The 26,675-nt window shown below is 42.7% G+C and overlaps 3 protein-coding genes across 10 annotated transcripts in view; 1 reads left to right on the forward strand and 2 right to left on the reverse strand.

Moving 5' to 3' along the window:
* Positions 1 to 2,500: 2,500 nt before the first annotated feature.
* On the reverse strand, positions 2,501 to 16,041 carry LOC139383277 (tRNA (adenine(58)-N(1))-methyltransferase catalytic subunit TRMT61A-like). Of its 2 annotated transcripts, none has more exons than XM_071127722.1 (4): positions 15,804 to 16,041; positions 14,482 to 14,844; positions 8,067 to 8,333; positions 2,501 to 3,733 (listed from the first exon to the last, which is right to left on the reverse strand). In XM_071127722.1, the coding sequence occupies exons 2-4, from the start codon at positions 14,810 to 14,812 to the stop codon at positions 3,441 to 3,443; spliced, it is 891 nt and encodes a 296-aa protein (XP_070983823.1). In that variant the 5' UTR covers positions 14,813 to 14,844; positions 15,804 to 16,041; the 3' UTR covers positions 2,501 to 3,440. The 2 variants fall into 2 exon arrangements, with proteins under 2 accessions (XP_070983823.1, XP_070983824.1); XM_071127723.1 differs by having other exon boundaries at positions 2,787 to 3,733; positions 14,482 to 14,885.
* Positions 16,042 to 17,508: 1,467 nt separating this feature from the next.
* LOC139383278 (creatine kinase, testis isozyme-like) lies at positions 17,509 to 22,144 on the forward strand. Of its 2 annotated transcripts, none has more exons than XM_071127724.1 (8): positions 17,509 to 17,841; positions 18,543 to 18,744; positions 19,575 to 19,729; positions 19,865 to 19,997; positions 20,526 to 20,697; positions 20,986 to 21,109; positions 21,265 to 21,454; positions 21,834 to 22,144. In XM_071127724.1, the coding sequence occupies exons 2-8, from the start codon at positions 18,552 to 18,554 to the stop codon at positions 22,010 to 22,012; spliced, it is 1,146 nt and encodes a 381-aa protein (XP_070983825.1). In that variant the 5' UTR covers positions 17,509 to 17,841; positions 18,543 to 18,551; the 3' UTR covers positions 22,013 to 22,144. The 2 variants fall into 2 exon arrangements, with proteins under 2 accessions (XP_070983825.1, XP_070983826.1); XM_071127725.1 differs by having other exon boundaries at positions 17,694 to 17,762.
* Positions 22,145 to 22,211: 67 nt separating this feature from the next.
* Positions 22,212 to 26,675, reverse strand: part of LOC139383933 (MAP/microtubule affinity-regulating kinase 3-like) — a 41,083-nt gene continuing 36,619 nt past the window's right edge. For 2 of the 6 annotated variants that reach the window (XM_071128549.1, XM_071128548.1), the window contains exons 16-18: positions 26,331 to 26,357; positions 23,301 to 23,345; positions 22,212 to 22,929 (exon numbers count right to left, since the gene is read on the reverse strand). In XM_071128549.1, coding sequence (XP_070984650.1) covers positions 22,590 to 22,929; positions 23,301 to 23,345; positions 26,331 to 26,357 — 412 coding nt within the window. In that variant the 3' untranslated portion in view covers positions 22,212 to 22,589. Of the gene's footprint in view, positions 22,930 to 23,300; positions 23,346 to 24,891; positions 24,946 to 25,113; positions 25,194 to 26,330; positions 26,358 to 26,675 lie in introns of all 6 variants that reach the window. The other 4 variants (XM_071128553.1, XM_071128552.1, XM_071128550.1 and 1 more) reach the window with 4 other exon arrangements.

Raw genomic sequence — 26,675 nt, forward strand, 5'->3', positions numbered from 1 at the left:
ATAGTTTTGATGTAGTCTATTATTCTACAATGTAGAAAATAAAGAAAAACCCTTGAATGAGTAGATGTTCTCAAGCTTTTGACCGGTATATATGTGTTTGTGTGTGTGTACTTCTGCATAAATTGGTCATAAAATGTTATCTGATCTTCATCTAAGTCACAACAATAGACAAACACAGTCTGCTTAAAACGAATAACAAACAATTATACATTTTCATGTCTTTATTGAACACACAGTGTAAACATTCACAGTGCAGGGTGGGAAAAGTATGTGAACCCTTGGATTTAATAACTGGTTGAATCTCCTTTGGAAGCAATAACCTCAACCAAATGTTTTCTGTAGTTGCAGATCATCCTGCACAATGGTCAGGAGGAATTTTGGACAGTGCCTCTATACAAAACTGTTTCAGTTCAGCAATATTCTTGGGATGTCTGGTGTGAACCGCTCTCTTGAGGTCATGCCACAGCATCTCAAATCGGGTTGAGAACAGGACTCCAGAAGACATATATTCTTCTGTTGAATCCATTCTAATGTTGTTGATTTACTTCTGTGCTTTGGGTTTTTGTCCTGTTGCATCACCCAACTTCTGTTGAGCTTCAATTGGCGGACAGATAGCCTTACATTTTCCTGCAAAATGTCTTGATAAACTTGGGAATTCATTTTTCCGTCGATGATAGCAAGCTGTCCAGGCCCTGAGGCAGCACCAAACCATGATGCTCCCTTCACCATACTTTACAGTTGGGATGAGGTTTTGATGTTGGTGCGCTGTGCCTTTTTTTCTCTTTACATAGTGTTGTGTGTTCCTTCCAAACAACTGAACTTTAGTTTCATTTGTCCACAGACTATTTTTCCAGTAGCGCTGTGGAACATCCAGGTACTCTTTTGCGAACTTCAGACTTGCAGCAATATTTTTTGGACAGCAGTGGCTTCTTCTGTGGTGTCCTCCCATGAACACCATTCTTGTTTAGTGTTTTACATATTGTAGACTCGTCAACAGAGATGTTAGCATGGTCCAGAGATTTCTGTAAGTCTTTAGCTGACACTCTTGGATTCTTCTTAACCTCATTGAGTATTCTGCTCTGTGCTCTTGCAGTCATCTTTGCAGGACGACCACTCCCAGGGAGAGTAGCAACAATGCTGAACTTTCTCCATTTCTAGACAATTTGTCTTACCGTGGACTGATGAACATCAAGGCTTTTAGAGATACTTTTGTAACCCTTTCCAGCTTTAATCAAGTCAACAATTCTTAATCTTGGATCTTCTGAGATCTCTTTTGTTCGAGGCATGGTTCACATCAGGCAATGCTTCTTGTGAATAGCAAACTTAAATAGCAAACTTAAAGGGCAGGGCAGCTCTAACCAACATCTCTAATCTTGTCTCATTGATTGGACTCCACGTTAGCTGACTCCTGACTCCAATTAGCTTTTGGAAAAGTCATTAGCCTAGAGGTTCACATACCTTTTCCCAACCTGCACTGTGAATGTTTAAATTATGTATTCAATATAGACAAGAAACATACCATCGTTTGTATGTTATGTTATGCAGACTGCGTTTGTCTGTTTTTGTAACTCATCAAACAGGGATTCATCAAACACATTTGGTGTCATCATAGTGGTCTCTGACTTGTGGACAGACTCGCTCAGAAGGAAAAAACTTAATCTGCACCTTTTTTCAATGCTGAGTTGAATGTCATTCAGAAATGTAAAAGTAATCCCAGAAGTAAACTCGTTTTTCAAAAGTATCTGTAATCCGAATACAATATTTTAGCTGGTAATGTAACCGATTAGTTAGTACCACAACTCAGCTCAGCAGGGCAAATGACAAGCTGATTAAGGGCAGGATTTCCAGGGGCTCAGAGCTGCTATTCCCAGTTTCTGTCCTCCAGATTAGACCTTCTTTAGCTGGGGACAGGCGGATGACACCAGACTGCAGGTGAGACAATGCTCTCATTTGGATTGACAATGATTTATTGTTTAAAATACATATGACTGAGCTTAATAAGAAATTAAGATTTATATAAACAGATTTAGTCTCTCTCTAGTTAGCAGATTGTGCAGCCAACCTTTCTATAAATTCTTGATTATGCTTAAACAGTTGGCAGCCGTTTTTCATAGCACCCTTCATTTTATCACAGGAGTTTTATTACTCATCACTGTATTCTTTACATAAAGGTTGGGTGGACCTCTTTGAAGTCATGTAGATCACTACACTCTCTTTTTGTTTCAAAGTCCTGCTCCACAAACTTCCGATTGACCTAACATCACTGTTAAGATTTAAAATGTCAAGTTACCAAACCCGTTCAAAGGGCTGGTTAACTCTAGAAGGGCTGGTTAACTCACCTTCGGTGTCTAGATGAGTTAGGCAAATCAGACTTCAATTTCCTGGAATGATCTACAATACAAATATTGCCTCTAGGGCATTTCAGGTTGTTAGGGGACCTTTTTACAGAAGAATGTATTTTTTATGATTGTGTTTTGCTTTTCGTGTATAATAACATGTATTTTGTATATATGAATGTGTAGTTTAATGTTTGTGTATTGTGGTGCTATACTGGGCTAATATGGAAAAGAGACCTTGGTTCAATAAAAAAATATCCCACCAATCAAAGAGTGAGGTTCACAGTCTCTCACAAAGAGAAAGAGAGCAGTGGAGAACATCTCCTCCTCCCAGCCTAGAACGGCTGCCATTTCTCTGCCTTTTTTGGTCTGGAGCCACCGGCCATCCAGCAATGACGATAATAGCAGACCATAGTTAAAGAAAACGTCACAAGCAGAGGGAAGTAGGAAGAATGGTAAGGTGTTTATTTAGCCTTGTTACAGCATCCCCCTCAGCTGAGACAAAACACAATTTCTCCCACCATTCTACAAATGTAAAAATTGCAAAAAAAAAAAAAAAAAAGAACTGTCCTCGAGAGAGAGAAACTGGGTAACAATGGGGGATAAGATAATATTATTTCAATTCTGAATGATGCAAGAACATATCAGTAGCGTGATTAGAGCGACTGTACATGACAGACTAAGAGCGAAACTCTCAGACAGCTCTTCACAGCCCTGTGTAGAGACCCTCAGCAATCAGCAGCCTATTTATAGAATCCCACTTAGCCCGCTCTTCCTCCCTCTGTTAAAGTGTGTTAGGGATGTGTGAGTTTGTGTGTATACATTCATCAAAGTCTACGAAAGACACTGGAAATAGCCTAAAACAGCAGCAATTTCTCAATCATGTCTCTCTCCAAAAGGATGTCAGCTGTCGACTGAAATGTAGAGTTTTAGCTGAGCAGTGGAGAGGAAGGTAAAGTACAGGAAATCAGTCTGAGCAGGTTTTCCACCCGAGTCAGGTTAGGTCTCAAGTCATCAGCACTGCATTTAGACCTTGTGTAGTTCCCCAGCCATAGTCTCCTAGACAACAGTCTCTGCCCACTCCAACCTCCAGCAGTCAGTCCTCTACACAGAGGGTTTGGTGGCGAAGGTAAGGTAGCCAGTGTGCCCTGCCATGTCCCTGGGTGGCGTGGTTGTCTTACAGAGAACAGAAGCATTGCTAGGGACTGGGGTGTCAGTCGGGGTCTCCAAGGGCTGGTCGGACCCAAAGTCCGGCAAGGGGAGTGTGATTGAGCGCACGTCATGCACCCTCAGCAGAACCTCTAGAGTGCTGATCTCCTGGAAACCCTCATCAGCCAGCGCCTCAACAGTCTTCTGCACCTGCTCAATACACGGGGAGAAGGAGCACACACGACCCCCTGCAGAGAGAGAGAGGTGGGGACAGAAGGAGATGACAGGATAGAGAAAGGGGTGGGGACAGGATAGAGAAAGGGGTGGGGACATAGAGAGGACAAATAAGCAGAGAAAAGGAGAGACAGTTATTGAGTCAGTTATTCTGTTTCAATCTCACACACTTTACTTTTGGCAGTATCTATGTAAACTTCCAGAGTTTGGTTTATTCATCCCTAATGGAGATTTTGGACACTCCTCTAGCCACCTTTAAGAGGCATATTGTGATTCAGAAGACAGACTCGGCTGGTGAATTGGATTCCAATGCTGATATCAAACACGTCAAGAGATTTACAAAGCCAAAGATTTTTTAGATATCCACAACAATGAGATATTGGCCTAATCATAAACATCTTATTGTTCTTGTGTGTTATGTTGAACACCGAAGAAGCAAGTCAACCATTTTAAAAGCAAGGAATAAAATGCTATACACATGACCCGTGTTGAGTTTAAAGAAGAACACATTGAAATGTTCCACTGGTTGCTCAAGTCATTGTAGTTGCTATGGTGATGACCCTTGTTGACCATTGGTTGATTGAGAGAAGCAGAAGAGGTGGAGCTAGTGGTGACCAGGTTGTCTACAACACAAATCCAGAAAGTGTGTGAGAGCTATTGTTCAAGGCATTCGACAACTAGCTAGTCAAAATATCTGAGATAGCCTTGCATTCTGACCAAGGCTGCCTAGCCTCAGATGTTTTGACCATAGCTAGTGCATTTTGAAAATAAATATCTATATCTATTTTTTTACATTATATTTTATCTCATAAAAGTCTTCAAGGAAGGGTAGGCCAGCCAATAAAGATGAGTCAATGGTGCAATATGCAGAAATTGCTCCACCAATTCCTGGTTGCTAAGATTCTAAAACAGTTCACCTAATTTCAGTTTATGTGACAAAACAAGCATGTAGAGTGTAGAGAATCATTGTACCATCTAAACCACTAAACCACTGTGAAATATATTTTACATAACAAACATTTTATTTTCAGCTGGTGTAGAAAACCGAAAGTAAAAGAAGTAAAAACTAAAGTTAGGAATGGGAAACATAGAAATGGCGCACAAAAAACAAATGTACTGCTTAGACTTTTCAGCTTTAAGGCCTGCTTTAAAAGCCCCAACAGTCTGAGCAGTCCTGAGACTGTCAGGAATTGTCAAGTGCCCTCATCATTAAACAGGGACGTTGTGTGCGTTCTGTGTGGCCAGGCCTAATAAGGATAACAGAGGGTTGTGTAAGGACAGATAGAGTAAAGCAGTTGGACTAGGACAGGTGGAGTGGGAGAGAGGGACAGCCCTGCCACTCATTAGTGTAGTTTAACAGGATCACAGCAGATCCACTTAACCCAGGGTCACTAGAATCATCTCATCCTCCTGCTCTCTAGTCTACCTCCACCACCTCCTCCTCTCTGGCCAAAACCTGGACGTGCAACACTCAGGCTCCAGGGAGGAGATTGTGTTTGTGCGCATGTTTTGCTTCTATGGTGACAAGAAATCAGTCACAGGACCAGTGTTGTAATACATAGATCTGAAAGATGAAGCAGAATGCAATACGAGTGGGTAGAATCACAAACACAGAAGACTATGCATGCGTTTCCACTGGGCTAAAGTATCCAGAGAAACAGCCTACACACATCATTAAATATCTTCAAGAACCTTGACAGACTTGAGGAAAGAATGTTGTCTAATTCACATGTCTATTACACAAGCCAAAATCTAAGAATTTATCATTAAATCTACAAAGTGAGGTGGCTTTTTAGCCTAACGAGTCCAGCAAGCAACACATGCAGACATTTACTAGTATGTGCCAAGCACACACACACACACACACACACACACACACCAAAGTCGAAGTAAAGTAAGATATTCCTTACTAGACAAGCCCTTACAAAAACTAGTGGCCGCGTCTGAATACCTGTACTTGCATTACAAATAGCAGGCATTTTGGATATGCGAAAAAATAAATGTTTATGGTATGTGAAATTCTGAAACTGTAGTATGCTTTAAATGCCAGTATGTCATACTGCACACTATTGAGAATTTGCTGCACACTATTGAGAATTTACTGCACACTATTGAGAATTTGCTGCACACTATTGAGGAAGAGAACAGTCTTTCGAGACCCATGTTTGTCTGACACCAGCTGAGGGGTTACACTGTACTAAAAATCAACGAATGGCGGGAATCAACGCAATTGTGCATTAAAACCCAAACCGGCTGCGCGCGCCATCGTGCATAAATGTATTTTGTCCCCCTACACCAAACGCGATCACGACACGCAGGTTAAAATATCAAAACAAACTCTGAACCATTTATATTAATTTGGGAACAGGTCGAAAGGCATGAAACATTTATGGCAATTTAGCTAGTTAGCTTGCACTTGCTAGCTAATTTGTCCTATTTAGTTAGCTTGCTGGTGCTAGTTAATTTTTCCTGCGCTATCAACATTAGGTTGTTTAGGTCTTCTACTCCGACAATTAATCCACACATAAAACGGTCAACCAAATCGTTTCTAGTCATCTCTCCTTCCAGGCTTTTTCGATCTTTGACCTTATATTGTGATTGGCATCTAAACTGTCATAGTATTACCACAACACCGGCAACACAGTTTGTCTTTCAATCACCCACATGGGTATAACCAATGAGGAGATGCCACGTGGGTACCTGATTCTATAAACCAATGAGGAGATGGGAGAGGCAGGACTTGCAGAGCGATCTGCGTCAGGAATAGAAAGGACTTCTATTTTAGCCCTTGGCATCGCAGATGCTCGTTGACGCGCGCGAGCAGTGTGGGTGCAATAATTGAGTAACAGATTTCTAAATGTGTTTTGCGTCGCTCGCGTCGTGTAGTCAGGGTATAAGATGACGTATTCTCAGAAGGATGAGCCTAGTATGCTGATATTCCTTGCTTACTGCATTCGATTTCACTAAACAGTATGTTCTAAATGGTATGTAGTACGATTAGTACAGTACGCAGTTTAAGTAAGTAATAGACAAGCCAGATTTCGGACACAGCCAATGTCTAGTGTTGGAAACTTGGGATCTCTCAGATAAGACGTTCCATTGACAAATAGGAGTAGCACTTCTCTCTGGAAAGCTCAAAACACAGCCACAATCGGCCCCATGTCTTTGGCAAACAGAGGGGGTGTGTGGGGGGCAGGAGGGTTTGTGCCAGGATCTAGGGTCCTCTGAGCACAGCTTCTCTAAATAAAAGGTGCAGGCCACTGGCCAAATAATGAAAAGAATTAGAGAAAAAAAGGCAGCCATTTCCTCTGCTCCACATTCTTCCCCTTACCCTGGTTCCCAGATACTACAGACCAAATATAAAGCAGGGAAAGGAAAATGCACGGAAATCTCCTTTATTAGTGGTTACACAAGACTGTACAGGAGCATGTGAAGCTCACAAGGGCAGTATAATTGACAGGTCAAATGCTAGATGCCCTTGGCTGAAGCATGGAGAGAGACGGCTCCATAGTGTCCAGTCCTCTAGAGGAGTGTGAGATAGAGACTGGGACTCCAGTGTCTCAGCCCTGAAGAGAGGGAACAAAATTGTGCCTTGCCTAAAGGAGACTCACACTACCTCCTTGCAGCACATAACCCTGTATGGTCATGAGACTGATTCTACATCCAGATATCTGTCTGTTTGCTTGTGGCTCTGTGTGTAAGGGGGAGTCAGATAGCTAGAGAGGAAAACGCAGACGTGAAAACCATAGAAGGGAGGACTGAACAGTCTACCACGGGAGAGAAGGTAGGAAAGGGTGCTGGAGTCTCTCTGCACCGTTACTAGTCCATGTCCCACATTCCATCTGTTTATGCACCTTGGGATTATACAAATATTTTATAAAGCTGTTTATAAACCAGTGATCCTAAGTAAGTAACTGTACTAGCCTAGGGCACTATGTGAATAATTCATAACCTTGTGATGTATTCTACCCATGTCCCACCTTTAGCCTATACAGTCACGCACACACACATACTGACCACCCCACAAAGCTGCCAACTTGCCCAGGCTTGTCCCCACTGTACATGGGTCCTGATCTCTATGGAGACCACTGCATGCTCTTTAGTCAGGTCACGTTATTCTGCATCCATGTGACAAGGAAGTAACAGAGAGGAACAAGCATGAGCTGAGCCAAGGGCACATTTAATGAGAGCTCTGCTGACCCGGATCAATATCCAATATGGCACTGACTGTACTACATTGCACAGCCAGAGAACAAAGGCTGGCTGGGATTCATGAGTGGACAAGCCAAAGTCATGTTCTCTGGAATAAGTTCCTTGCTGCTTCTACACATGCACACCCCTTCTTACCCTGCCTCTTCATGGCATTCTTGGCATGTTTGACGGCCTCCCAGGGGGAGGGGATGTCCAGGAAGACAGCGTCTGCAACCCCCGTCACTCCAAAGCCCTCCTTGCAGACGTCCTGGTTGCGGACGGTGACCAGGTGGCCTACGCGGTGCTCCCTGAACTCCTCAGCCGCCTTCTCAGCACGCTGCTGGTGGAACTCCACAGTGTGTAGATGACCAGTAGGAGCGATGGTGCGCAGGATGGCGTGGGACAGAGAGCCGCTGCCCGTGCCTACAAACAAAACATACAGGGAATGGGTTATGAGACTAGTAGCAGTGGTGGTGTCATGAATCAGGGTTTCCCAAACTCAGTCCTGCCCTGCCCCCCCCCCCTCCCCTCCCCGGGTGCACGTTTTGGTTTTTGCCCTAGCACACAGCTGATTCAAATTACCAACTCATCATCAAGCTTTGATTATTTGAATCTGCTATGTAGTGCTAGGGCAAAAGGTCAGGACTGAGTTTGGGAAATCCTGTTATAGATGACTGGGGCGTTCACAACAACTGAGAAAAATGTAGAAAACAGATCCATACAGAAGTGGTTCCATTTTCATGTCATTATACTCAAATCAACGTGTCTGATGTACAGTAGTACAGTTGTGCAAGCATCAAAAGTGTAATCAAACCTTGGAGTGTCATATAACCACAACAACTGCAGTTGTGTCTGATCGCATCTGAAGTGATCATGTGACAAGGCAGGGGAACATGGTGATGGGCTACAGTGCTGCTGAAATTGCGTCACTGCTGCTTTTGTTCTCATGGCAACAATGGGGGCAATGTTTACCCCACACCGGTACATTGACTTGCTAACGCCACAGCAGTCGACTAACCGGATGACTGACAGAGCCAGGGGCACAGCAGAGGGGCTGAGAGCTGTACTACTGAGTCTCTCCTGGACCTTCAACTGGATCACAAGTGTCTGGTCTAAACAACAACTTTATGAAGGGTCGGAAGGAAAGGATACTACTCATTTTAGTATGATGCTGTGTGTGGGTAGTGCTGCATGGTAAACCATTTCCAAGGCTTTGTATACTGAACAAAAATATAAAACATGCAACAATTTCAAAAGATTCTACTGAGTTACAGTTCATATAAGGAAATCAGTCAATTGAAATAAATGCATTAGTCTATGGATTTCACATGACTGGGAATAAAGATATGCATCTGTTGGTCAGAAACACTTAAAAACAAAAAATATTTTATTTTTTTAAAGTTGGGGTGTGGATCGACCACCATTTGCCTCATGCAGCCCAACATCTCCTTTGCATAGAGTTGATCAGGCTGTTGATTGTGGCCAGTGGAATGTTGACCCACTCCTCTTCAATGTCTAGGGAAGTTGCTGGATATTGGCGGAAACTGGAACACGCTGTCATACACGATAATCAGAGCGTTCCAAACTTGCTCAATTGGTGACATGCCTGGTGAGCATGTAGGCCATGGAAGAACTGGGATATTTTCAGCTTCCAGGAATTGTGTACATATCATGAGGTGATGGAGGTGGATGAATGACACAACAATGAGCCTCAGGATCTTGTCACATATCTATGTGCATTCAAATTGCCATCGATAAAATGTCTTTGATGTCCGTAGTTTACAGTGCATTCAGAAAGTATTCAGACCCCTTGAATTTTTCCACATTTTGTTAAGTTACAGCCTTATTCTAAAAAGTATTCCCTCATTAATGTACACACAATACCCCATAATGACAAAGTGAAAACAGGTTTAGGCATTTTTGCCAATTTATAAAAAATATATTTACATAAGTATTCAGACTCTTTGCTATGAGACGCGAAATTGAGCTCAGGTGCATCCTGTTTCCATTGATCATCCTTGAGATGTTTCTACAACTTGATTGAAGTCCACCTGTGGTAAATTCAATTGATTGGACATGATTTGGAAAGGCACACACCTGTCTATATAAGGTCCCACAGTTGACAGTGCATATCAGAGCAAAAACCAAGCCATGAGGTCGAAGGAATTGTCCATAGAGCTTCGAGACAGGATTGTGTCGAGGCACAGATCTGGGGAAGGGTACCAAATACTGTCTACAGAATTGAAGGTCCCCAAGAAAACAGTGGCCTCCATCATTCTTAAATGGAGGAAATTTGGAACCACCAAGACTCTTGAGCTGGCCACCCGACCAAACTGAGCATTCTGGGGAGAACGGCCTTGGTCAGGGAGGTGACCAAGAACCCAATGGTCACTGACAGTGCTTCAGAGTTCCTCTGTGGAAATGGGCGAACCTTCCAGAAGGACAACCATCTCCGCAGCACTCCACGGAAGCCACTCCTCAGTAAAAGGCACATGACAGCCCGCTTGGAGTTTGCCAAAAGGCACCTAAAGGAAACTCAGACCATGAGAAACAAGATTCTTTGGTCTGATGAAACCAAGATGGAACTCTTTGGCCTGAAAGCCAAGCGTCACTTCTGGAAAGAAACTTGCCACCATCCACGGCAGCATCATGCTGTGGAGATGTTTTCGGCGGCAGGGACTGGGAGACTCGCCAGGATCGAGGGAAAGAAAAAAAGAGCAAAGTACAGAGAGATCCTTGTGAAAACCTGCTCCAGAGCACTCAGGACCTCAGACAGGGGCGAATATTCCCCTTCCAACAGGACAACGACCCTAAGCACACAGCCAAGACAACACAGGAGTGGCTTCGGGCCAAGCCTCTGAATGTCCTTGGAGTGGCCCAGCCAGAGCCCAGACTTGAACCCGATCAAACATCTCTGGAGAGACCTGAAAATAGCTGTGCAGCAACACTCCCCATACAACCTAACAGAGCTTGAGAGGATCTGCAGAGAAGAATGGAAGAAACTCCCCAAATACTGATGTGCCAAGCTTGTACCGTCATACCCAAGAAGACGAGGCTGTAATCGCTGCCAAAGGTGCTTTAACAAAGTAATGCAACAACAAAAAAACCTACAAAAACTATTTTTGCTTTGCCATTATGGGGTATTGTGTGTAGATTGATAAGGGAAAAAAAATGCATACATTTTAGAATAAGGCTGCAACATAAAATGTGTCAAGGGGTCTGAATACTTTCCAAAGGCACTGTATGCCTGCCCATACCATAAACCCACCACGGGGCACTCGGTTCAAAATGTAAAAGGACATTGGTGGCAGCTTATGGTAGAGAAATGAACATTCAATTATGTGGCAACTGCTCCGGTGGACATTCCTTCAATCAGCATGCTAATTGCACACTCTCTCAAAACATGAGACATCTGTGGCTTGTGTTGTGTGACAAAACTGCACATTTTAGTGGCCTTTTATTGTCCCGAGCACAAGGTTCACCTGTGTAATGATCATGCTGTTTAATCAGCTTATTGATATGCCACACCTGTCAGGTGGATGGATTATCTTGGCAAAGGAGAAATGCTCACTAACAGGGATGTAAACAAAATTGTGCACAATATTTGAGAGAAATAAGCTTTTCTTCCATATGGAACATTTTTGGGATCTTTTATTTCAGCTCGTGAAACCAACGCTTTATGTGTTGTGTTTATATTTTTGTTCAGTCTAGTTTACTGCCTAATTTCATTCACAACTCTTTGCTATTTGCTCAAATCCTATTCAAGTGTGTGTGTGATGTTGTACTATGACAATTCTTACGCACTAAGGTGCTTCAAATCGCAAATATCTAAAACATCTAGTCACCTTCCATGGTACTACCAAGCAGGAACATTCCTCACAAAGTACATGTGAAGGCCTATTTGTTCTGCAAATTGTAGCATGGCATGCACCGAGGACATGCCATTTCTATCTTCCACTGGTTACAAGAGCTTATTCAGAATCTGAGAGTGGCCTTGTTAATTTAATAAGCCTGCCATGTGAAAGCCAGAGACAGACTGAATGAGAGCGAAAGAGGTCAAAACCGAGGGATAGAGCACCATCTGTGAGTATGGTTTGCTGATGTGTGAAATTGACTGTCCAGGCACTTGTCATCTCCCGTCTTGACTACTGCAACTCGCTGTTGACTGCTTGTGCCATCAACCTCCTGCAACTTATCCAGAACGCAGAACCCATGTCACCCCACTCCTCCGCACACTCCACTGGCTTCCAGTCAAAGCTCGCATCCACTACAAGACCATGGTGCTTGCCTGCGGAGCAGCAAGAGGAACTGCCCCTCCTTACCTTCAGGCTATGCTCAAACCCTACACCCCAAATCGAGCACTCCGTTCTGCCACCGCTGGTCTCTTGGCCCTCATACCCCTATGGGAGGGCAGCTCCTACTCAGCTCAGTCCAAGCTTTTCTCTGTCCTGGCACCACAATGGTGGAACCAGCTTCCCCCTGAAGCTAGGACAGCAGAGTCCCTGCCTATCTTCCGAAAGCACCTGAAACCCTACCTCTTCACAGCGTATCTTAAATAATCACCACACCCTTCTAGCTCTGACTTTGCTGATAGCTACTTTATTGAGAAAAAATGTACTTACTATGCCTGTGATGTGGGTGTCCCACCTAGATATATTAAGATGAATGCACAAAGTCACTCTGAATAAGAGTGTCTGCTAAATAACTCAAATGTAAATGAAGAGACATTGCACATTTCTGCTGCCTGAGGAGGATGAGCGGCAGGACAAGAGCCCAAAGTCTCTCCCCATCTCACAAAACGGCCATTAGCACTGGCACTCAGCCCATCACGAGGGTGCCACCTGATTGGATAACAAGGCAGCCGCATTTGGCATGTTCTTCAGAGGCTCTGAGCAGTGAGAACCCATTAGCTCTCCCATAAAGCCAGCGTTGATGAAAACAGCCCTGACCTGGGACTCCTATCAAAAGTTCTAATCTATCCCTGGCAGCAGGATGGAGCCTGGTCAGCGAAGAAATTAAACAATGACATGTGAAGGAGCAGAACATGAGACCTTCTGCTAGGGCTGGGGCTAGAGTGGCGACCTTCAACACAATCTAGATGATTCCTCTATGTGACTGTGCATTTCCCCTACAACACATGCTGTGCTCAGAACAGCCAACTGATAAATCACTCCCTGTTTACATAGCTCATTCAAAGTCACTCAGGACACAAAATATAAGTCACCCCTGAGATTGGACAAGTAATCGCTTAGATAGGCTTATTGTCGTCATCCAGTGTTCATGTATTAGCAGGTAATAAAGTAGATTTTTACATATAATCAGTTGATAAGCTTCCAGTCTTGTCAGCCATTATAATCAACATTTAGGAATAACATCTGACCAGACATCCAATAAGTATTTATTTTCTACAGATTGAAACATGGTTTCAATGTCAGAAAAATAATGAAAATCTAATGAGAGGGCAGGTGATACTCAGGTTGGTACATTAGGGGTTTTTCATCACTCAATTAGGCTACATTATATTACACAAGTTCAAAACCAACCAACAAAAATGACTCGGCATGCAATGGTGCATTGTAGTAATGCCTTAGCTTTTTGCTCCCTGTGTATGTGTTTGGGAACCAGACCTTTTTCAAAGCAAAGTAAACACCCACATGAAGAGGCTAATAAATGTGACAACACTGCAGACATGTTGCAGCTCCCCATTATGTCAGGGGCTGACCAAGCAGTTTTGTTCATCGATACGCCATCTGGGAATTCGCACAAGTTTACTGGTGTTCCATCTATGACCCGTGAATCGGGAAGGAAGGAACAGCACAGCAGTTAAACATGATGAAGCACTGCAGCAAAAGCAGCCATCTGCCCCCAGACCCTCCAAGCCAGACACGTACACAGCCCAGGCTGCGTCAACATCCATTAACCACCCACACACAATCACTTTACCTCTGCATTGAATTCAACCAGTTCACCCTCCTTACTTGGGGAATATTTCTAGATGGTACTACTGTGGTGTAACATCGCAAGTCTAGTTCAGATCAGGTTATTGTCATAAATTACTGACCGCTTAACTGAATAGGTTAATAATGGGATGTAAAACCACAATAGTAATTTCTCTCTGCTTTAAAAGAGCATAACTTCAACAGGCCTTAATGTAAATGTGATGCTGTGACCCAATGAAAACAGACATATTTTTTAAACTCTTGATAATCATGACAACTTGGCATGCATCACCAAAAGCCAAGTGTGATGTTGTCCCAACCACTTCCCTCGGCTCTTGAGCGGGAGCTTTTGCTTACCGACCTCTGTTCGAAGAATAATTGGCGTCACATTTATCCTTTTGTTTTTGAGTGGCTTACCACTAGTCTATGACAAATACTTCCTCCAGATGTTTTCTCATTATCTGTGTCCCTCTCTTACAGGGAACATGAAACATGTAATATTTCTACTTTATGAGTATGCTAAGCAATTATTCAGTGCAATGGGTGAAGTTTTGGAAAGATTAAAATAACTCATGTCCTCAGATAAAGTAGCTTACATAAAGTTGTAAAACAGCTGGTTTTGTCCCTCTCACCTGATTCACAGACAACAGAGCCAGGCTTGAGCTCCAGCATCATGGTGATGTTGGCAATGTCTGTTGTGTAGAGGATCTGGGTGCGGTGGGGCAGGTTGAGGGTCCACAATTCAGGAGTGGGGTGCAGCACATAGACCCAGCCACCTTTGCTGCAGGTGACCTTGGTGCCAAAGCGCTGGCCTATCAGGTCTTTGGAGTGGCGGATGACTCCGTAGCGTGTTTGTGTTTGGGCACCCTGCTGCACCTTGACCGGCATCATTGAGTCATGACCGAGGAAGATAATTGCAACGTCGCCCTCCTGGATGAACTCTGAATACTCTACAAAACTCATGGCCGGCCTTGTTTGACTCCTATCACGGGGGTCTACAAGAGGGAACCAAAGTGAAAAGTTTCAGGTGTTTTCACTGCAAAGAAATTAAGTCAAAAGGAGTGGAAACTAGTGAAGATTTCCCATATGACAACCAGAACATCCTTTTCACAAATTAATACAAATACAATGTATTGGGCTACATTAGCTTATAGTTTAGGTGAAATCAGACCTGCCTCTTCTATGCGAGTTGAAAATTTACTTTTAAATGGACATTTGTGGTCTGTCAAATATGATCCAAACCAACCTCCAAATGGGTTTGTTTACTTTCATACTCATTCAAATGCTCATGTGTACTTTTAGATGTGTGTGTATTGTTAGATACTACTGCACTGTTGGAGCTAGGAACACAAGCATTTCGCTACACCAGCAATAACATCTGCTAAATATTTTTGTTATGTGACCATTGCGATTTGATGTGCGTGCACTGTATCAGCGTTTGTTATTTGTTGTGAAAACAAGTATGATTTAATAATTCTAAACTGTTTGTTTATTGTCGAATAAGAACAGTGGAGAGACACTTCAGTGTGACTGGCGGACAATAATATGGAGAAACTAAGTGGAAAGTCGTTTGTGAATTTTTAAATATATAACAACGTTAGTTATGATACTTTGTTAGCTCGCTAGTAAGTTAATATATCAATCTAGGTAGCTACTGTAGCTAGCTAACGTTAGATAAATTACATTTTAAACCGTTAACTAGCAAACTAAGGTTAGTCAATGTGGCTAACGTTAACCAACTAAGTTAACGATAGTTTAACTTAACAACAACAAATATACCTAGCTAATCTTGATTTTGCAAGTCCGCTATTCGGCAACTTCACTGTGGAAAAAGTATATCAATGGTTAACTAGCTCGCTACGTTAGCTAGCTACCTATGGAAACACGGTTGGGCGCTAAATCTGACCCCATTCGTTAGTCAATGAACAGTCACGGCGAGCAAACGCTGACATACCTTATCAAATGTAGCTAGGTACTTGAAACTATAAAGCAAAATTGAATTAGATGTGAGAAGTGACTTCTATCTATGTTGAGAGGTTTGATGATCAGTTAAGACTTGTTACTTGCTGTTCAAATGCTGCAGAGCTCACGTGTGGATTTGTCATCAGACTGACCAGACGAGGCTCCTGTTCACAAATATTTAAACTATTCACTTTCACAGTAATCATGAATCCTGCAATGAATGAGGCAGTTTAGATGATATATAAATCTGTGGAAACGCGCAAATGCGGCGCTTTAAATTATTCTCAAACTGAGATGCGCAGGCTCCAGTTGATGACGTATGGCATTTCTTAAAAAGACAGAACATAATCTGCATTATTGCTTAATTATCTGTGACTGCATATTATACTTTTTATGTATTTTTATTATTTGATTTTTTTTCTGTGTATGTTTGGTTGTTATTTTTGTTGTCTCTTTGGGTTTGGGTGGGGGGGGGGGGGGGGTATATATGTGTAAAAGAAAAGAAAGAAGAAGAAAGGCCGAACAATCAATTTATTGTAAATCATAATTTTTCACACGATGGCCCTACATTTGTTTATGAATCTCTAGGAATTGCAAACAGTTTTAGCAAAGAACAGTTATTTAGGCCCAGAGTCTGTGTATATACACGCTCCAGCCGGTATATCTCACTGGTCACCCCCAAAGCCAATTCCTACTTTGGTCGCCTTTCCTTCCAGTTCTCTGCTGCCAATGACACGAACGATCTGCAAAAATCACTGAAGCTGGAGACTCATATCTCCCTCACTAGCTTTAAGCACCAGCTGTCAGAGCAGCTCACAGATTACTGCACCTGTACATAGCCCATCTGTAAACAGCCCATCTATCTACCTCATCCCCATACTGTATTTATTGATTTATCTTGCTTCTTTGCACCCCAGTATCTCTACTTGCACATTCATCTTCTGCACATCTACCATTCCAGTGTTTAATTGCTATATTGTAATTACTTCGCCACCATGGCCAATTTATTGCCTTAACTCCCTTATCTTACCTCATTTGCACTCACTGTATATATACTTTTTTTTTTCTACTGTATTATTGACTGTATGTTTTGTTTATTCCATGTGTGTTGTTGTATGTGTCGAATTGCTATGCTTTATCTTGGCCAGGTCGCAGTTGCAAATGAGAACTTGTTCTCAACTAGCCTACCTGGTTAAATAAAGGTGAAATAAAATGTTACAAATTTAAAAATATATATGGCTCTAGTTAGGCCAAAGTTCATATAATTTAACATTGTGGAAAAAATCCCACATTTAAATTCAACTGTTGTTATATGATATCCGTAGCCAGGCTATACAATAAGAGAAAATGTGTAATTACCAATGATTTATATACACACTAGATTACTTATAAGGGGCGCTATGTTGAAGCCACCGCACCACTATCTCCGCACTCCTCCTCTACACCGTTGTAAAACATATTTGTTTTTGCCACATGTAATATATTACAGACACCTTAAGGCATACTTAAAAATTATATTATGTGAGCTAAACTTAAAAATAACAAATACAAATATTTTCCTTAAAGTATTTCGTTTTTAGATTACTAATGTTACTGTCCCCACTATAACAATAATAAATACTTAAATACGTGTAATTTTGTCCATTTAATTGAAATACTGTAGAATTCCATTCATTCCTATGGAGGCCATTCTGACCATTCTGAAGTGCCAATATGGCCGACCGCTGGCTTCAAAACCTCTCAATGGCCAATACATAGCACCAGCAGCAATCCAGGGTAGATTTAGGCTACATCATTAGTAAAGAAAGACCAAAGGAACATATGAACTGCAATCTCGTATAGCCTAATAATCGACAAATAGATGGACTACAAATACTGACCAATGGGAGCAGAGTTCGCCTACTATAAAGAACCATCTCCAAGCACATTTTTCACGGGAGAGCCAAATAACGTCAGTGATTGCTCGCCACGGTCGGAAAAATAGGTCTCGTTGTGTCTTGCCCCCTAGTAGTGACCAGCCTCGGCAGCAGGTAGGACCACTATTTCTACTCGTTCAGGATGACATTCATTGATCAGAATGGCATAAGTCGTTTTAACCCCAAATCAGCTCATTGTGACTAAGCAAATACTTGGTTTTTAACAGAGGCGAAATTGTATTGGCTATTTGTGGCCATCCATATATATTTTTCATATTCCGTGAACATTTTGATAACAATAGACAATGAAAACAATTGTATAACGCCCGTAGCCGTGTTCGAGCGCGAGACCCCGTTATTTTGAATATCTTGCTTTGGTCTGTTACAATCTCGCATAGCCTACCCTACATTTTCTTCTTTCAGGGGCTGAGTGATTTGGTTATGATTTCCAACATGATCACACGCATTTACCACTCCAGTCTAGAGCTCTATAAAATAGTTATTCGGATTGGAATGACGATACTGCGCAATCTTTGGCATTTGACTGGAGTTCCATCACTCCACCTCTCCAGAGGACAAAGCATCATTTTTCCTTTATCAACTGCCTGTCGACATCTGCCTATACTCGTCTGATTGTCGTTCAGTGCGGTCGGACATCATTGGTGCGGTCGCTACTTTGCATTGCGCATATTCAGCCTTGCACTCGCACGCACCTGATAAAAACCAAGTATTTGACTGAGTTATGTCGTATGCCTATTTGTAGTATTTTCAAGATCACATTCACCAGTTTTTACGCCACTCCGTGTTGCGTCCAGGGATCAGCCATGCCGTTCGGAAACACCCACAACGCGCTAAAGATGAAGTACGCTTCCAGTGAGGAGTACCCAGATCTCAGCCAGCACAATAATCATATGGCCAAGATCTTGACTCCTGCCATCTACGAGCGTCTGAGGAGCAAACAAACGCCCAGTGGTTTTACATTGGATGATGTCATTCAAACCGGCATTGATAACCCAGGTAAAGACCCAAGCAGCTTTCAACCATTAAGCCATCTGTTCTGCCTCTTAAATGTGTGTTTAGTGAGGGCATGCCATTTTGTTCTGCACGGTAACCTTGCCGATGGGTAATATAAGCCTATGAAAGTATGTCTTCAAGTGGAATGTTGCAGGTATTCCATTGGCCTGCATCAGTACCAAACTCTCAAAGCACAATGTGGCATTGATTTGTTTCAGATAACCTTTTCATTTCTGCTGTTATCCAGCAGGGGTCAAGCATCACTTAGGAATAATGCTTATTGGTCAAGCATACCATACTAATAACTTAGCAATATGGAAATCATCATAGGTTGTCACTGCAATTAGTGATGATCTGGTGACTCCATATGAACTGAAATAGTATAGCCTAACCATTTTTGAAGGGAAATGAGTAGTGTCCATATTACTTTTTAAGCATAGCAGGTGGCTTCCCCTTACCCTGTAGAATGTGTTTTGTTATTGTTCAGCAATGATAAAATGGTCAAACAGACCATCAAGAGGCTGTCTGTCGCCTGAGGAGTTCCCTGACCTAGGCCAGCACAACAACCATATGGCCAAGGTCTTAACCCAGAACATGTTCACCAAACTCAGAGACCGTGCCACCGCCAACGGCTTCACCATAAATGGTGTCATTCAGACGGGGGTTGATATTCCTGGTAAAACTAACCCATCCGGAGTCTGTCGACTCCGCCTGTATAGAGCTTGATGAAATGCAAACTATTGAGTGAGGTTGTCACTGTTTAATCTGTCATGCTCTACAATTTGTTTCCTAATTGAATCCATCCCGGATTAATTTTTCTCCCCCCATTCCAGGCCATCCCTTCATCATGACTGTGGGATGTGTGGCTGGAGATGAGGAGACATACGAGGTCTTCAAGGAGCTGCTGGATCCCATCATTGAGGACAGACATGGAGGATACAAGCCTACAGACAAGCACAAGACCGACCTCAACCCAAACAACCTGAAGGTACTGCCCTTTAAATAGGTCCCTGGTTGACAGTGGTTTGAGACTCATGTTCAACAGTGTACACTGCAGGGAAGTTGACCAGTATTGGTAAGTCACAGAGAATTCAGAACTCAACTTTGGTGTCTGTTTTCACAGGGTGGAGATGACCTGGACCCCAACTACGTCCTTAGCTCCCGTGTCCGAACAGGAAGGAGCATCCGGGGGTTCTGTCTGCCCCCACACTGCAGCCGTGGAGAGCGAAGGGGCGTTGAGAAAATGTCTGTTGAAGGTACTCACCTAAACCCACCCAAAGGGGGCTGGGTCTCTGAGTGGATGCCATTCTAGAACGATGCCTGGTCCCTGATGCAACATTACTGCGTAAAGAGTCCCCTCTAGTGGTGAACTATGTGAATGTATTTCTACATCTGCCACTGACCGGAAAGGATTGCTTTAGACCAGGGGTGTCCGTCATTTTGCCCGGGAGCTGCATTTGGTTATATTTCCCAGCCGTCAACATTTGGAAAAGTTGGTCCTCTATCGTTTTTGGAATTTGATGCTCCCTGAATGAATGTTTAGCTTCAATTTTGGTGAATATTAGCGAGCTGGACACAGTCTCAGACCACTGTCATTTCTATTTGGTTAGTTTTCCCCACCCGCAGGTGGTTTTATTCAAACCACCCGTGGTCCGGATTGGGCCCCATCGCTAGTTGTATGGTTGTAACGTGGTTGTAACGTGATCATCAAATTCGCGAAATCCATGTAATGGAGTCTCATCCAGTAACCTCAGACAATGTATCTGACATCTGTTCCTCTGCAGCTCTGGACTCCCTGTCCGGTGACCTGAAGGGGAAGTACTACGCCCTGAAAAACATGACAGATGCCGAGCAGCAGCAGCTGATTGATGACCACTTCCTGTTTGATAAGCCAGTGTCTCCTCTGCTGCTGGCCTCTGGCATGGCCCGGGACTGGCCCGATGGCAGGGGGATCTGGTAAGTGATTTCCCATTCCCAAACTTGATGTCCTCAAAGGCATTACAATTTGGTTTTGTTCTTACTCACTGAAGTCATTCTTACTTTCTACCCTCTCCAACCTATTCAAGTAAATGACTGCCAAAAGGGATAGGAAATGTAGTTGCCCTCAAACTAGGTGTTCCTAAATCTTTGCTAAGTCGAAGGGAAAAAGTTCATAATAGTTTATATGCTGGCGGTGGCTTCATAAGCCACTGTCCATGACCTTGTCAGAGGACCATAGAACATTTATTTATTCTAATCTTCAAGGCACAATGATACCAAGACCTTCCTGGTTTGGGTCAACGAGGAGGACCACCTGCGTGTCATCTCCATGCAGAAGGGTGGCAACATGAAGGAGGTGTTCAACCGTTTCTGTACTGGCCTCACAAAGGTGAGAGGGAATATCTGAGGAATACATTCATAAGGCTTTGATAATGAAATATGAATCCTAATTTGCCATATTCATGTGTGAAAACATGCTGGCAACGATCAATCAATGTTTGTCTTCTTTTTCTTCTTAATTTGACCCCCAAATCTCTTCCTCAGATTGAAACCCTGTTCAAAGATAAGGGCACTTCATTCATGTGGAACGAGCACTTAGGCTACGTGCTCACCTGCCCATCCAACCTGGGAACAGGGCTGCGTGCTGGAGTCCACGTCAAGATCCCCAACATGAGCAAGCACGCCAAATTCGAGGAGGTACTCAAGAGGCTAAGGCTTCAGAAACGTGGAACAGGTACAGAAAATGTTTCATTACTGAACCAGATACCTAATTGTGTTTGTTTGCTGTTCTGTTGCTCAGGGTAACTTACAAGCACAATAAGACTGTAAAATGACCAACACTAGCAATAGTTCTAGCATTCCTCTAAAATGACTATTGTAGCTATGTTAAAGGAGGAAATATTCACCCATTTGGAATTGTATGTCCTCATATGATGCAAAACTCATCATACCGGCTGTATTTCTGCCTGCTTGCACAGTGATGGCTCCGATACACATGGAAACATGAAATGACCCCAGGAATCGATAGAGCATTGCTCAGATGCACCAAAACAATGCAATGTTCAAAATGGGTGAATCTTTCTTCAGTCCCTCTTCTGATGTCTCTATTTCAGGTGGAGTGGACACCGCAGCCGTGGGTGGCACCTTCGACATCTCCAATGCTGATCGCCTGGGCTTCTCCGAGGTGGAGCTGGTGCAGATGGTTGTGGATGGAGTTAAGCTGCTGGTTGAGATGGAGAAGAAGCTGGAGAAAGGCCAGTCTATCGACAACATCATGCCCGCCCAGAAGTGAAAACTCTTGTGATTGCTTCCCTTTGCCATCTGAATGAATGTGTGACACTATCCCGGAATGCACTTACTCTCTCACAAGGTCCTCTATCATTGTGATAGTGGATCTGAAAATTAAAAAAACTGTTTCAATCCATGTTTCTTTCTTTCCCATCTTTGATGAAGTTGCACATCCTCAGATTAGAACTTAAATATGCCACGAGTCAAGCTTACAGAATTTTATTGAGACACTGGTGATCCTACCATGTAAGCATTTACATGAACTCCATCTCTTATACACAATTTCTTTAACTTCAAAGAATATATAACAATGTGTGGCTGTCTTGAAAGTCAGATTCATGACTGACTCTGAAAAGGTTAACTTTCATGAGATGACAAATAATATCAAAGACAAATGCTATTTTGGTCAATTTTCTCAGTATGACAAACCATATACAACTCCTGATGACCAGATTATATACTGTAGTTATTAGTAATTCAGTGATTATTGCCACACTCATTCAATACATACTCAGTATTTTGTAAAAAAAAAAAAAGATTGTACAGCTTATACTTTCTAGATATAGTTTTACCCTTTTTGTTCATAGCTTTAACTCATTGGCGACTTTGGAAGCAATGTTTTTAAAAGCGATTGATGAGCCTGATATCCTCTTGAATCTCACGCCATTGAGGGAGAGGCGGGGCAGCTTGCACACCTCCATCACCCATTGGACCAGGTTCTCAGCATCGCCATGGACACAGAGCAGCAGGAAACACTCTTGCTGTTCGTAGTCACAATTGTTGGCCTCGAGCACCTTGCGTATCTCCCGCATGATGTCACAAGGCTCCATGGAGCTGGTGGTCCTCATACTCCAAGTGAATCTGAGGGAGCGGGGTTCACTGTCTTTACTTTCCCCTTTCTGATCCCCAGGTACATGGCAACTGGTAGGAAGAAGATAGGAAAAAGTTGAATTCACTAAAGCTGTGCAGTTTCCTATCTGTATAACAGAGTATTTACTTCAATCTGCTTTAAAGGGTCTTCCATGAATATGCAAGGTGTTGATCAAAGGGTCAATTAGCAGAGCATGCAATAAACAGATGGTCATGAAGCACCATGCACATTAGGAGTAGCACAACCACAGCAGGGCACAACAATGATCTGAAATAACCACACCCAGAGACCACAGAAAAGGTGAGGCATGGGTAAACCCTATGAATTGACAGAGTGAACAGAGCTGGGCCTGGGAGTGAAGTGATATCAAGCCTAAAGTCACAGGAATATCAGGCTGAGAAAGCAACAACCTAAACCTCACCTTGAGCTCTCAAATCTCCCGTTTCTTTCAAACTCGGTTGAGACTCTGTGACAGTTGAGGGAGCAGAGCAAGATTAGAAGAAAAGTGAAAAAACACTAAATGTGAACTTCCAAAGAGAGTATTTGTCATTTCAAGAACAACAGATAACACTGATATATACTGTGAATATATATTGAAAGATACAGCATGTATATTATACGGACTTATAAAAACAAGAAAGCCACCAAGGTTACTATAACCTCCTTATGGAAGTATTGACATGAAACCTGTGCAACTGATCAGTCTCGTTGGTGTTCAAACTTTCTTGCTTCTTTAACACAAAATAAAAACGAGAGCAAAGGAACAAAAAAAGTGCTTAAACAGATGACAGAGCAAGGGGATACAGGAATGGAAATGTGTTGAATGATGGTATGACAGCTTGGTGACGAAGAGATTCACCCCAACATGACAAAAACAAAATCATACAGTGGAACTACATTCCACACACCCACACGTTTGCACACACAATTATGCTGTGTTCGTAGCCAAGTGGGAAGTGGGAATTTACCACATACGACTGGAAAAAATCCACTTCAACAGACCTCAAACTGGAAATTACTAGTGGGAAACCCGTCTATCATCCTGAGGTCACTTCTCTCATTCTGACATCACCTTCTAAATAAATGACCTCGATAACAGCAGTTAAATGCAACAAAACATTATTTATAAAAAGCTATGTTTTTTTAACACTATAATTTGTTTATGATTTACACAGCTTGATGGCCATTAGCCAATCAGTGTTTCTCAATTAGTTAAAATCATGTGAATGATCCAACTGTTTACGACTTCACAACTGGTAAATTCCACTTTGTTACGAACGCAGCATTTGGGTCAGTGCATGCAGACTGGGGCTATTGTGGGAGGACTCATGCGGTCTACTCTAGAGGTTGACAGACAGCAGAACAGTCCTATGTTTCTTCTCTCGGCGTGACACTGGATATGTTTAAAGAATTCATATTTGTATTTTTTTAAATTTAATATTTGTTTAACTAGTCAGTTAAGAATACATTCTTATGTACAATGATGGCCTAGGAACAGTGGGTTAACTGCCTTGTTCAGGGGCAGAACGACAGATTTTTACCTTGTCAGCTCGGGGATTCGATCTACCAACCTTTCGGTTACTGGCCCAACTAGGCTACCTGCCACCCCAAAGAAGAGGGGGGTTGGTTAAAAAGACAACCAGGCAACCAGTCATAGGGCCATTGTAGACAGGGACTGCATACCAGGTCCACAGACCCTAATGAGTTTTGGGCTCCACACATGCAGACTAGCCTTGAAATGATTCTACAGGAGGGTAGAGGAAGTTAGATTCCTGGATGGGTATTAGTTAGTGGGCAAGATAGCAGCCTCAAGCCAGGGGGATGAGGGACACAAAAAGGTCTGAGACTTTATCTGGGACAGGGAGAGGGGGGTTGGGAGTGTCTGTCACATACACATACTGGAGAGAAGGGAATGTGACTATGTTGGGGTGTGTATACAAATTCCTTCTTTCCACACAGAACTCTGACACACTAACTCTTGTGGGGACATAAGGGTTGAAATGATCCCTTACTCTAGGTCTCCATCTGCGACTTCCTACAATTCTCTATATCTTCCGCTGCTGAATCTGGAAGAAAAAATGGATTCTGAAAAAAGCTTGTATTTTTTTACGGATACATGAAAAGAGAAAGAAACTTGATGTACGACATGATCACAGGCCGATGATGCCAGGATGACAAGGAAGAAGAAAAAGGGGGAGAAAAGAGGGGGAGAGGTGGGTGAACAGAAGACTTACTAAGAGTCTTTGCTCCCTGGGCAGAAGGGACGGCAGGCCCTGATTTGGCCGTCTGCCGTTTGGTCGGGTCAATACTGACCCTGAAGGGAGGAAGAGCAGTGAAAAGGTCCAAGGTTAAAGGGCACAGAAAGGTCAGGGAAACATTGGCACACAGCAATACAATAGTGAGGAGAAGAGTGAAGGGAGGGAACAGAGACCAAAGCGCATTGCCTACTACTGAGACAAGAGACTTCCTTCCCTATACTTAAACCAATCGTTTCCAAGATGTTACTCTGTGCAGAAATAAGAATCAACAGAGAAATGAAATGAGTGACAAGGACCTGGCGAATGAAGAAATATGGAAGGGTTGCAAAAGGTGACAACTTCCCAAGATGTAGAACTCCTGGTAGCCACTAGATGTCAGTGTGTCACTTAATCAGACTGAAGAACAGAAGGTTATGTCTGAAGAGGTGGTATGGTGGGAGAGCTTTGCCTTTTGTCCCAGCTTTGTAAACAACATATCCTGAACTGCCAGAACATCTGCTTGTAAATGTTTACAAATTGATGTATCAAGACATAAATCCCTCTGATCTTGCTCATCAGAACGCCTGGTTCACAAAAAGTATTTCACAACCCTCTCGGTTCCCAACAAGAGAACACGACTCCACAAACCAATATTACAAATTGAAGTTCCCAAAGCCTTATAAACAATAATTCGTATCTTTACACTCTATATCCTGCATCGCCACATCACAAAGTCGATCACATTCCTACCAGCCAGCAAAGTTATTATCGGGAGCATTGGTCACAACTAATAAGATACAGCAAAATCCAATTATGGACATGGATAAAGACAAGTTAGAATAGACAAATAGAATTTGTCTACCTTTCAAGCACAGATCTGTCTACATAAAAAACACAAACTTACCTGGAACAACAGTTCAATACAGAACAATCATTACTTTGTGAAAATCAAATCCGAATCAACAGGACCGTCCCCACCACATGCATTGGAAATTGATTAGTGTCAAGCTTTCTGTTGGCTGTTGATGGATTTTTTAACTGACCGATCGAGAGGGCAACACTGCCCTTACAATCTAACCCATCGTTAACTCCAGAAGCCTAAGGCCAATCACTGTCACAAAACAGAGGTTCTAAGCAGTATGTCAGCTCCAGCTTGTCCTAGTACTGGTTTTAGTTGATTAATTGCACACACTGAAGGTAATAGGGGGTCCTACCTTTTCGTAAACCCAAATGAAATGTTTCTACAACAGAATCAGCAAACACACAGAAACAGTGAAATGAGGCAAGAAACTGAAAGAAGATGATTGGTTGAAACTTGAAATGAGTGAACAGAAACAGGGTGGTTGGAATCAATGGCGAGGAGGAGAAGGTTCAAATAACAGATGTTGATTTCTATTCCTCATGTCAGGTTAGTCTCGGGACAACCCCGAATTGTTGACAGTAGCCTGGCTGCCTGTCTGAGATGTGTTCAATCTACTCAGTCTGGACAAAAATTCAAGTGGGTTTTCCCTGCTGGTTTACACTTGAGGCATGTTTAATTTGATGTCTTTCTCAGACTG

Source organism: Oncorhynchus clarkii, chromosome 25 (genome assembly GCF_045791955.1).
Source record: "Oncorhynchus clarkii lewisi isolate Uvic-CL-2024 chromosome 25, UVic_Ocla_1.0, whole genome shotgun sequence".
Lineage (NCBI taxonomy): Eukaryota > Metazoa > Chordata > Actinopteri > Salmoniformes > Salmonidae > Oncorhynchus > Oncorhynchus clarkii.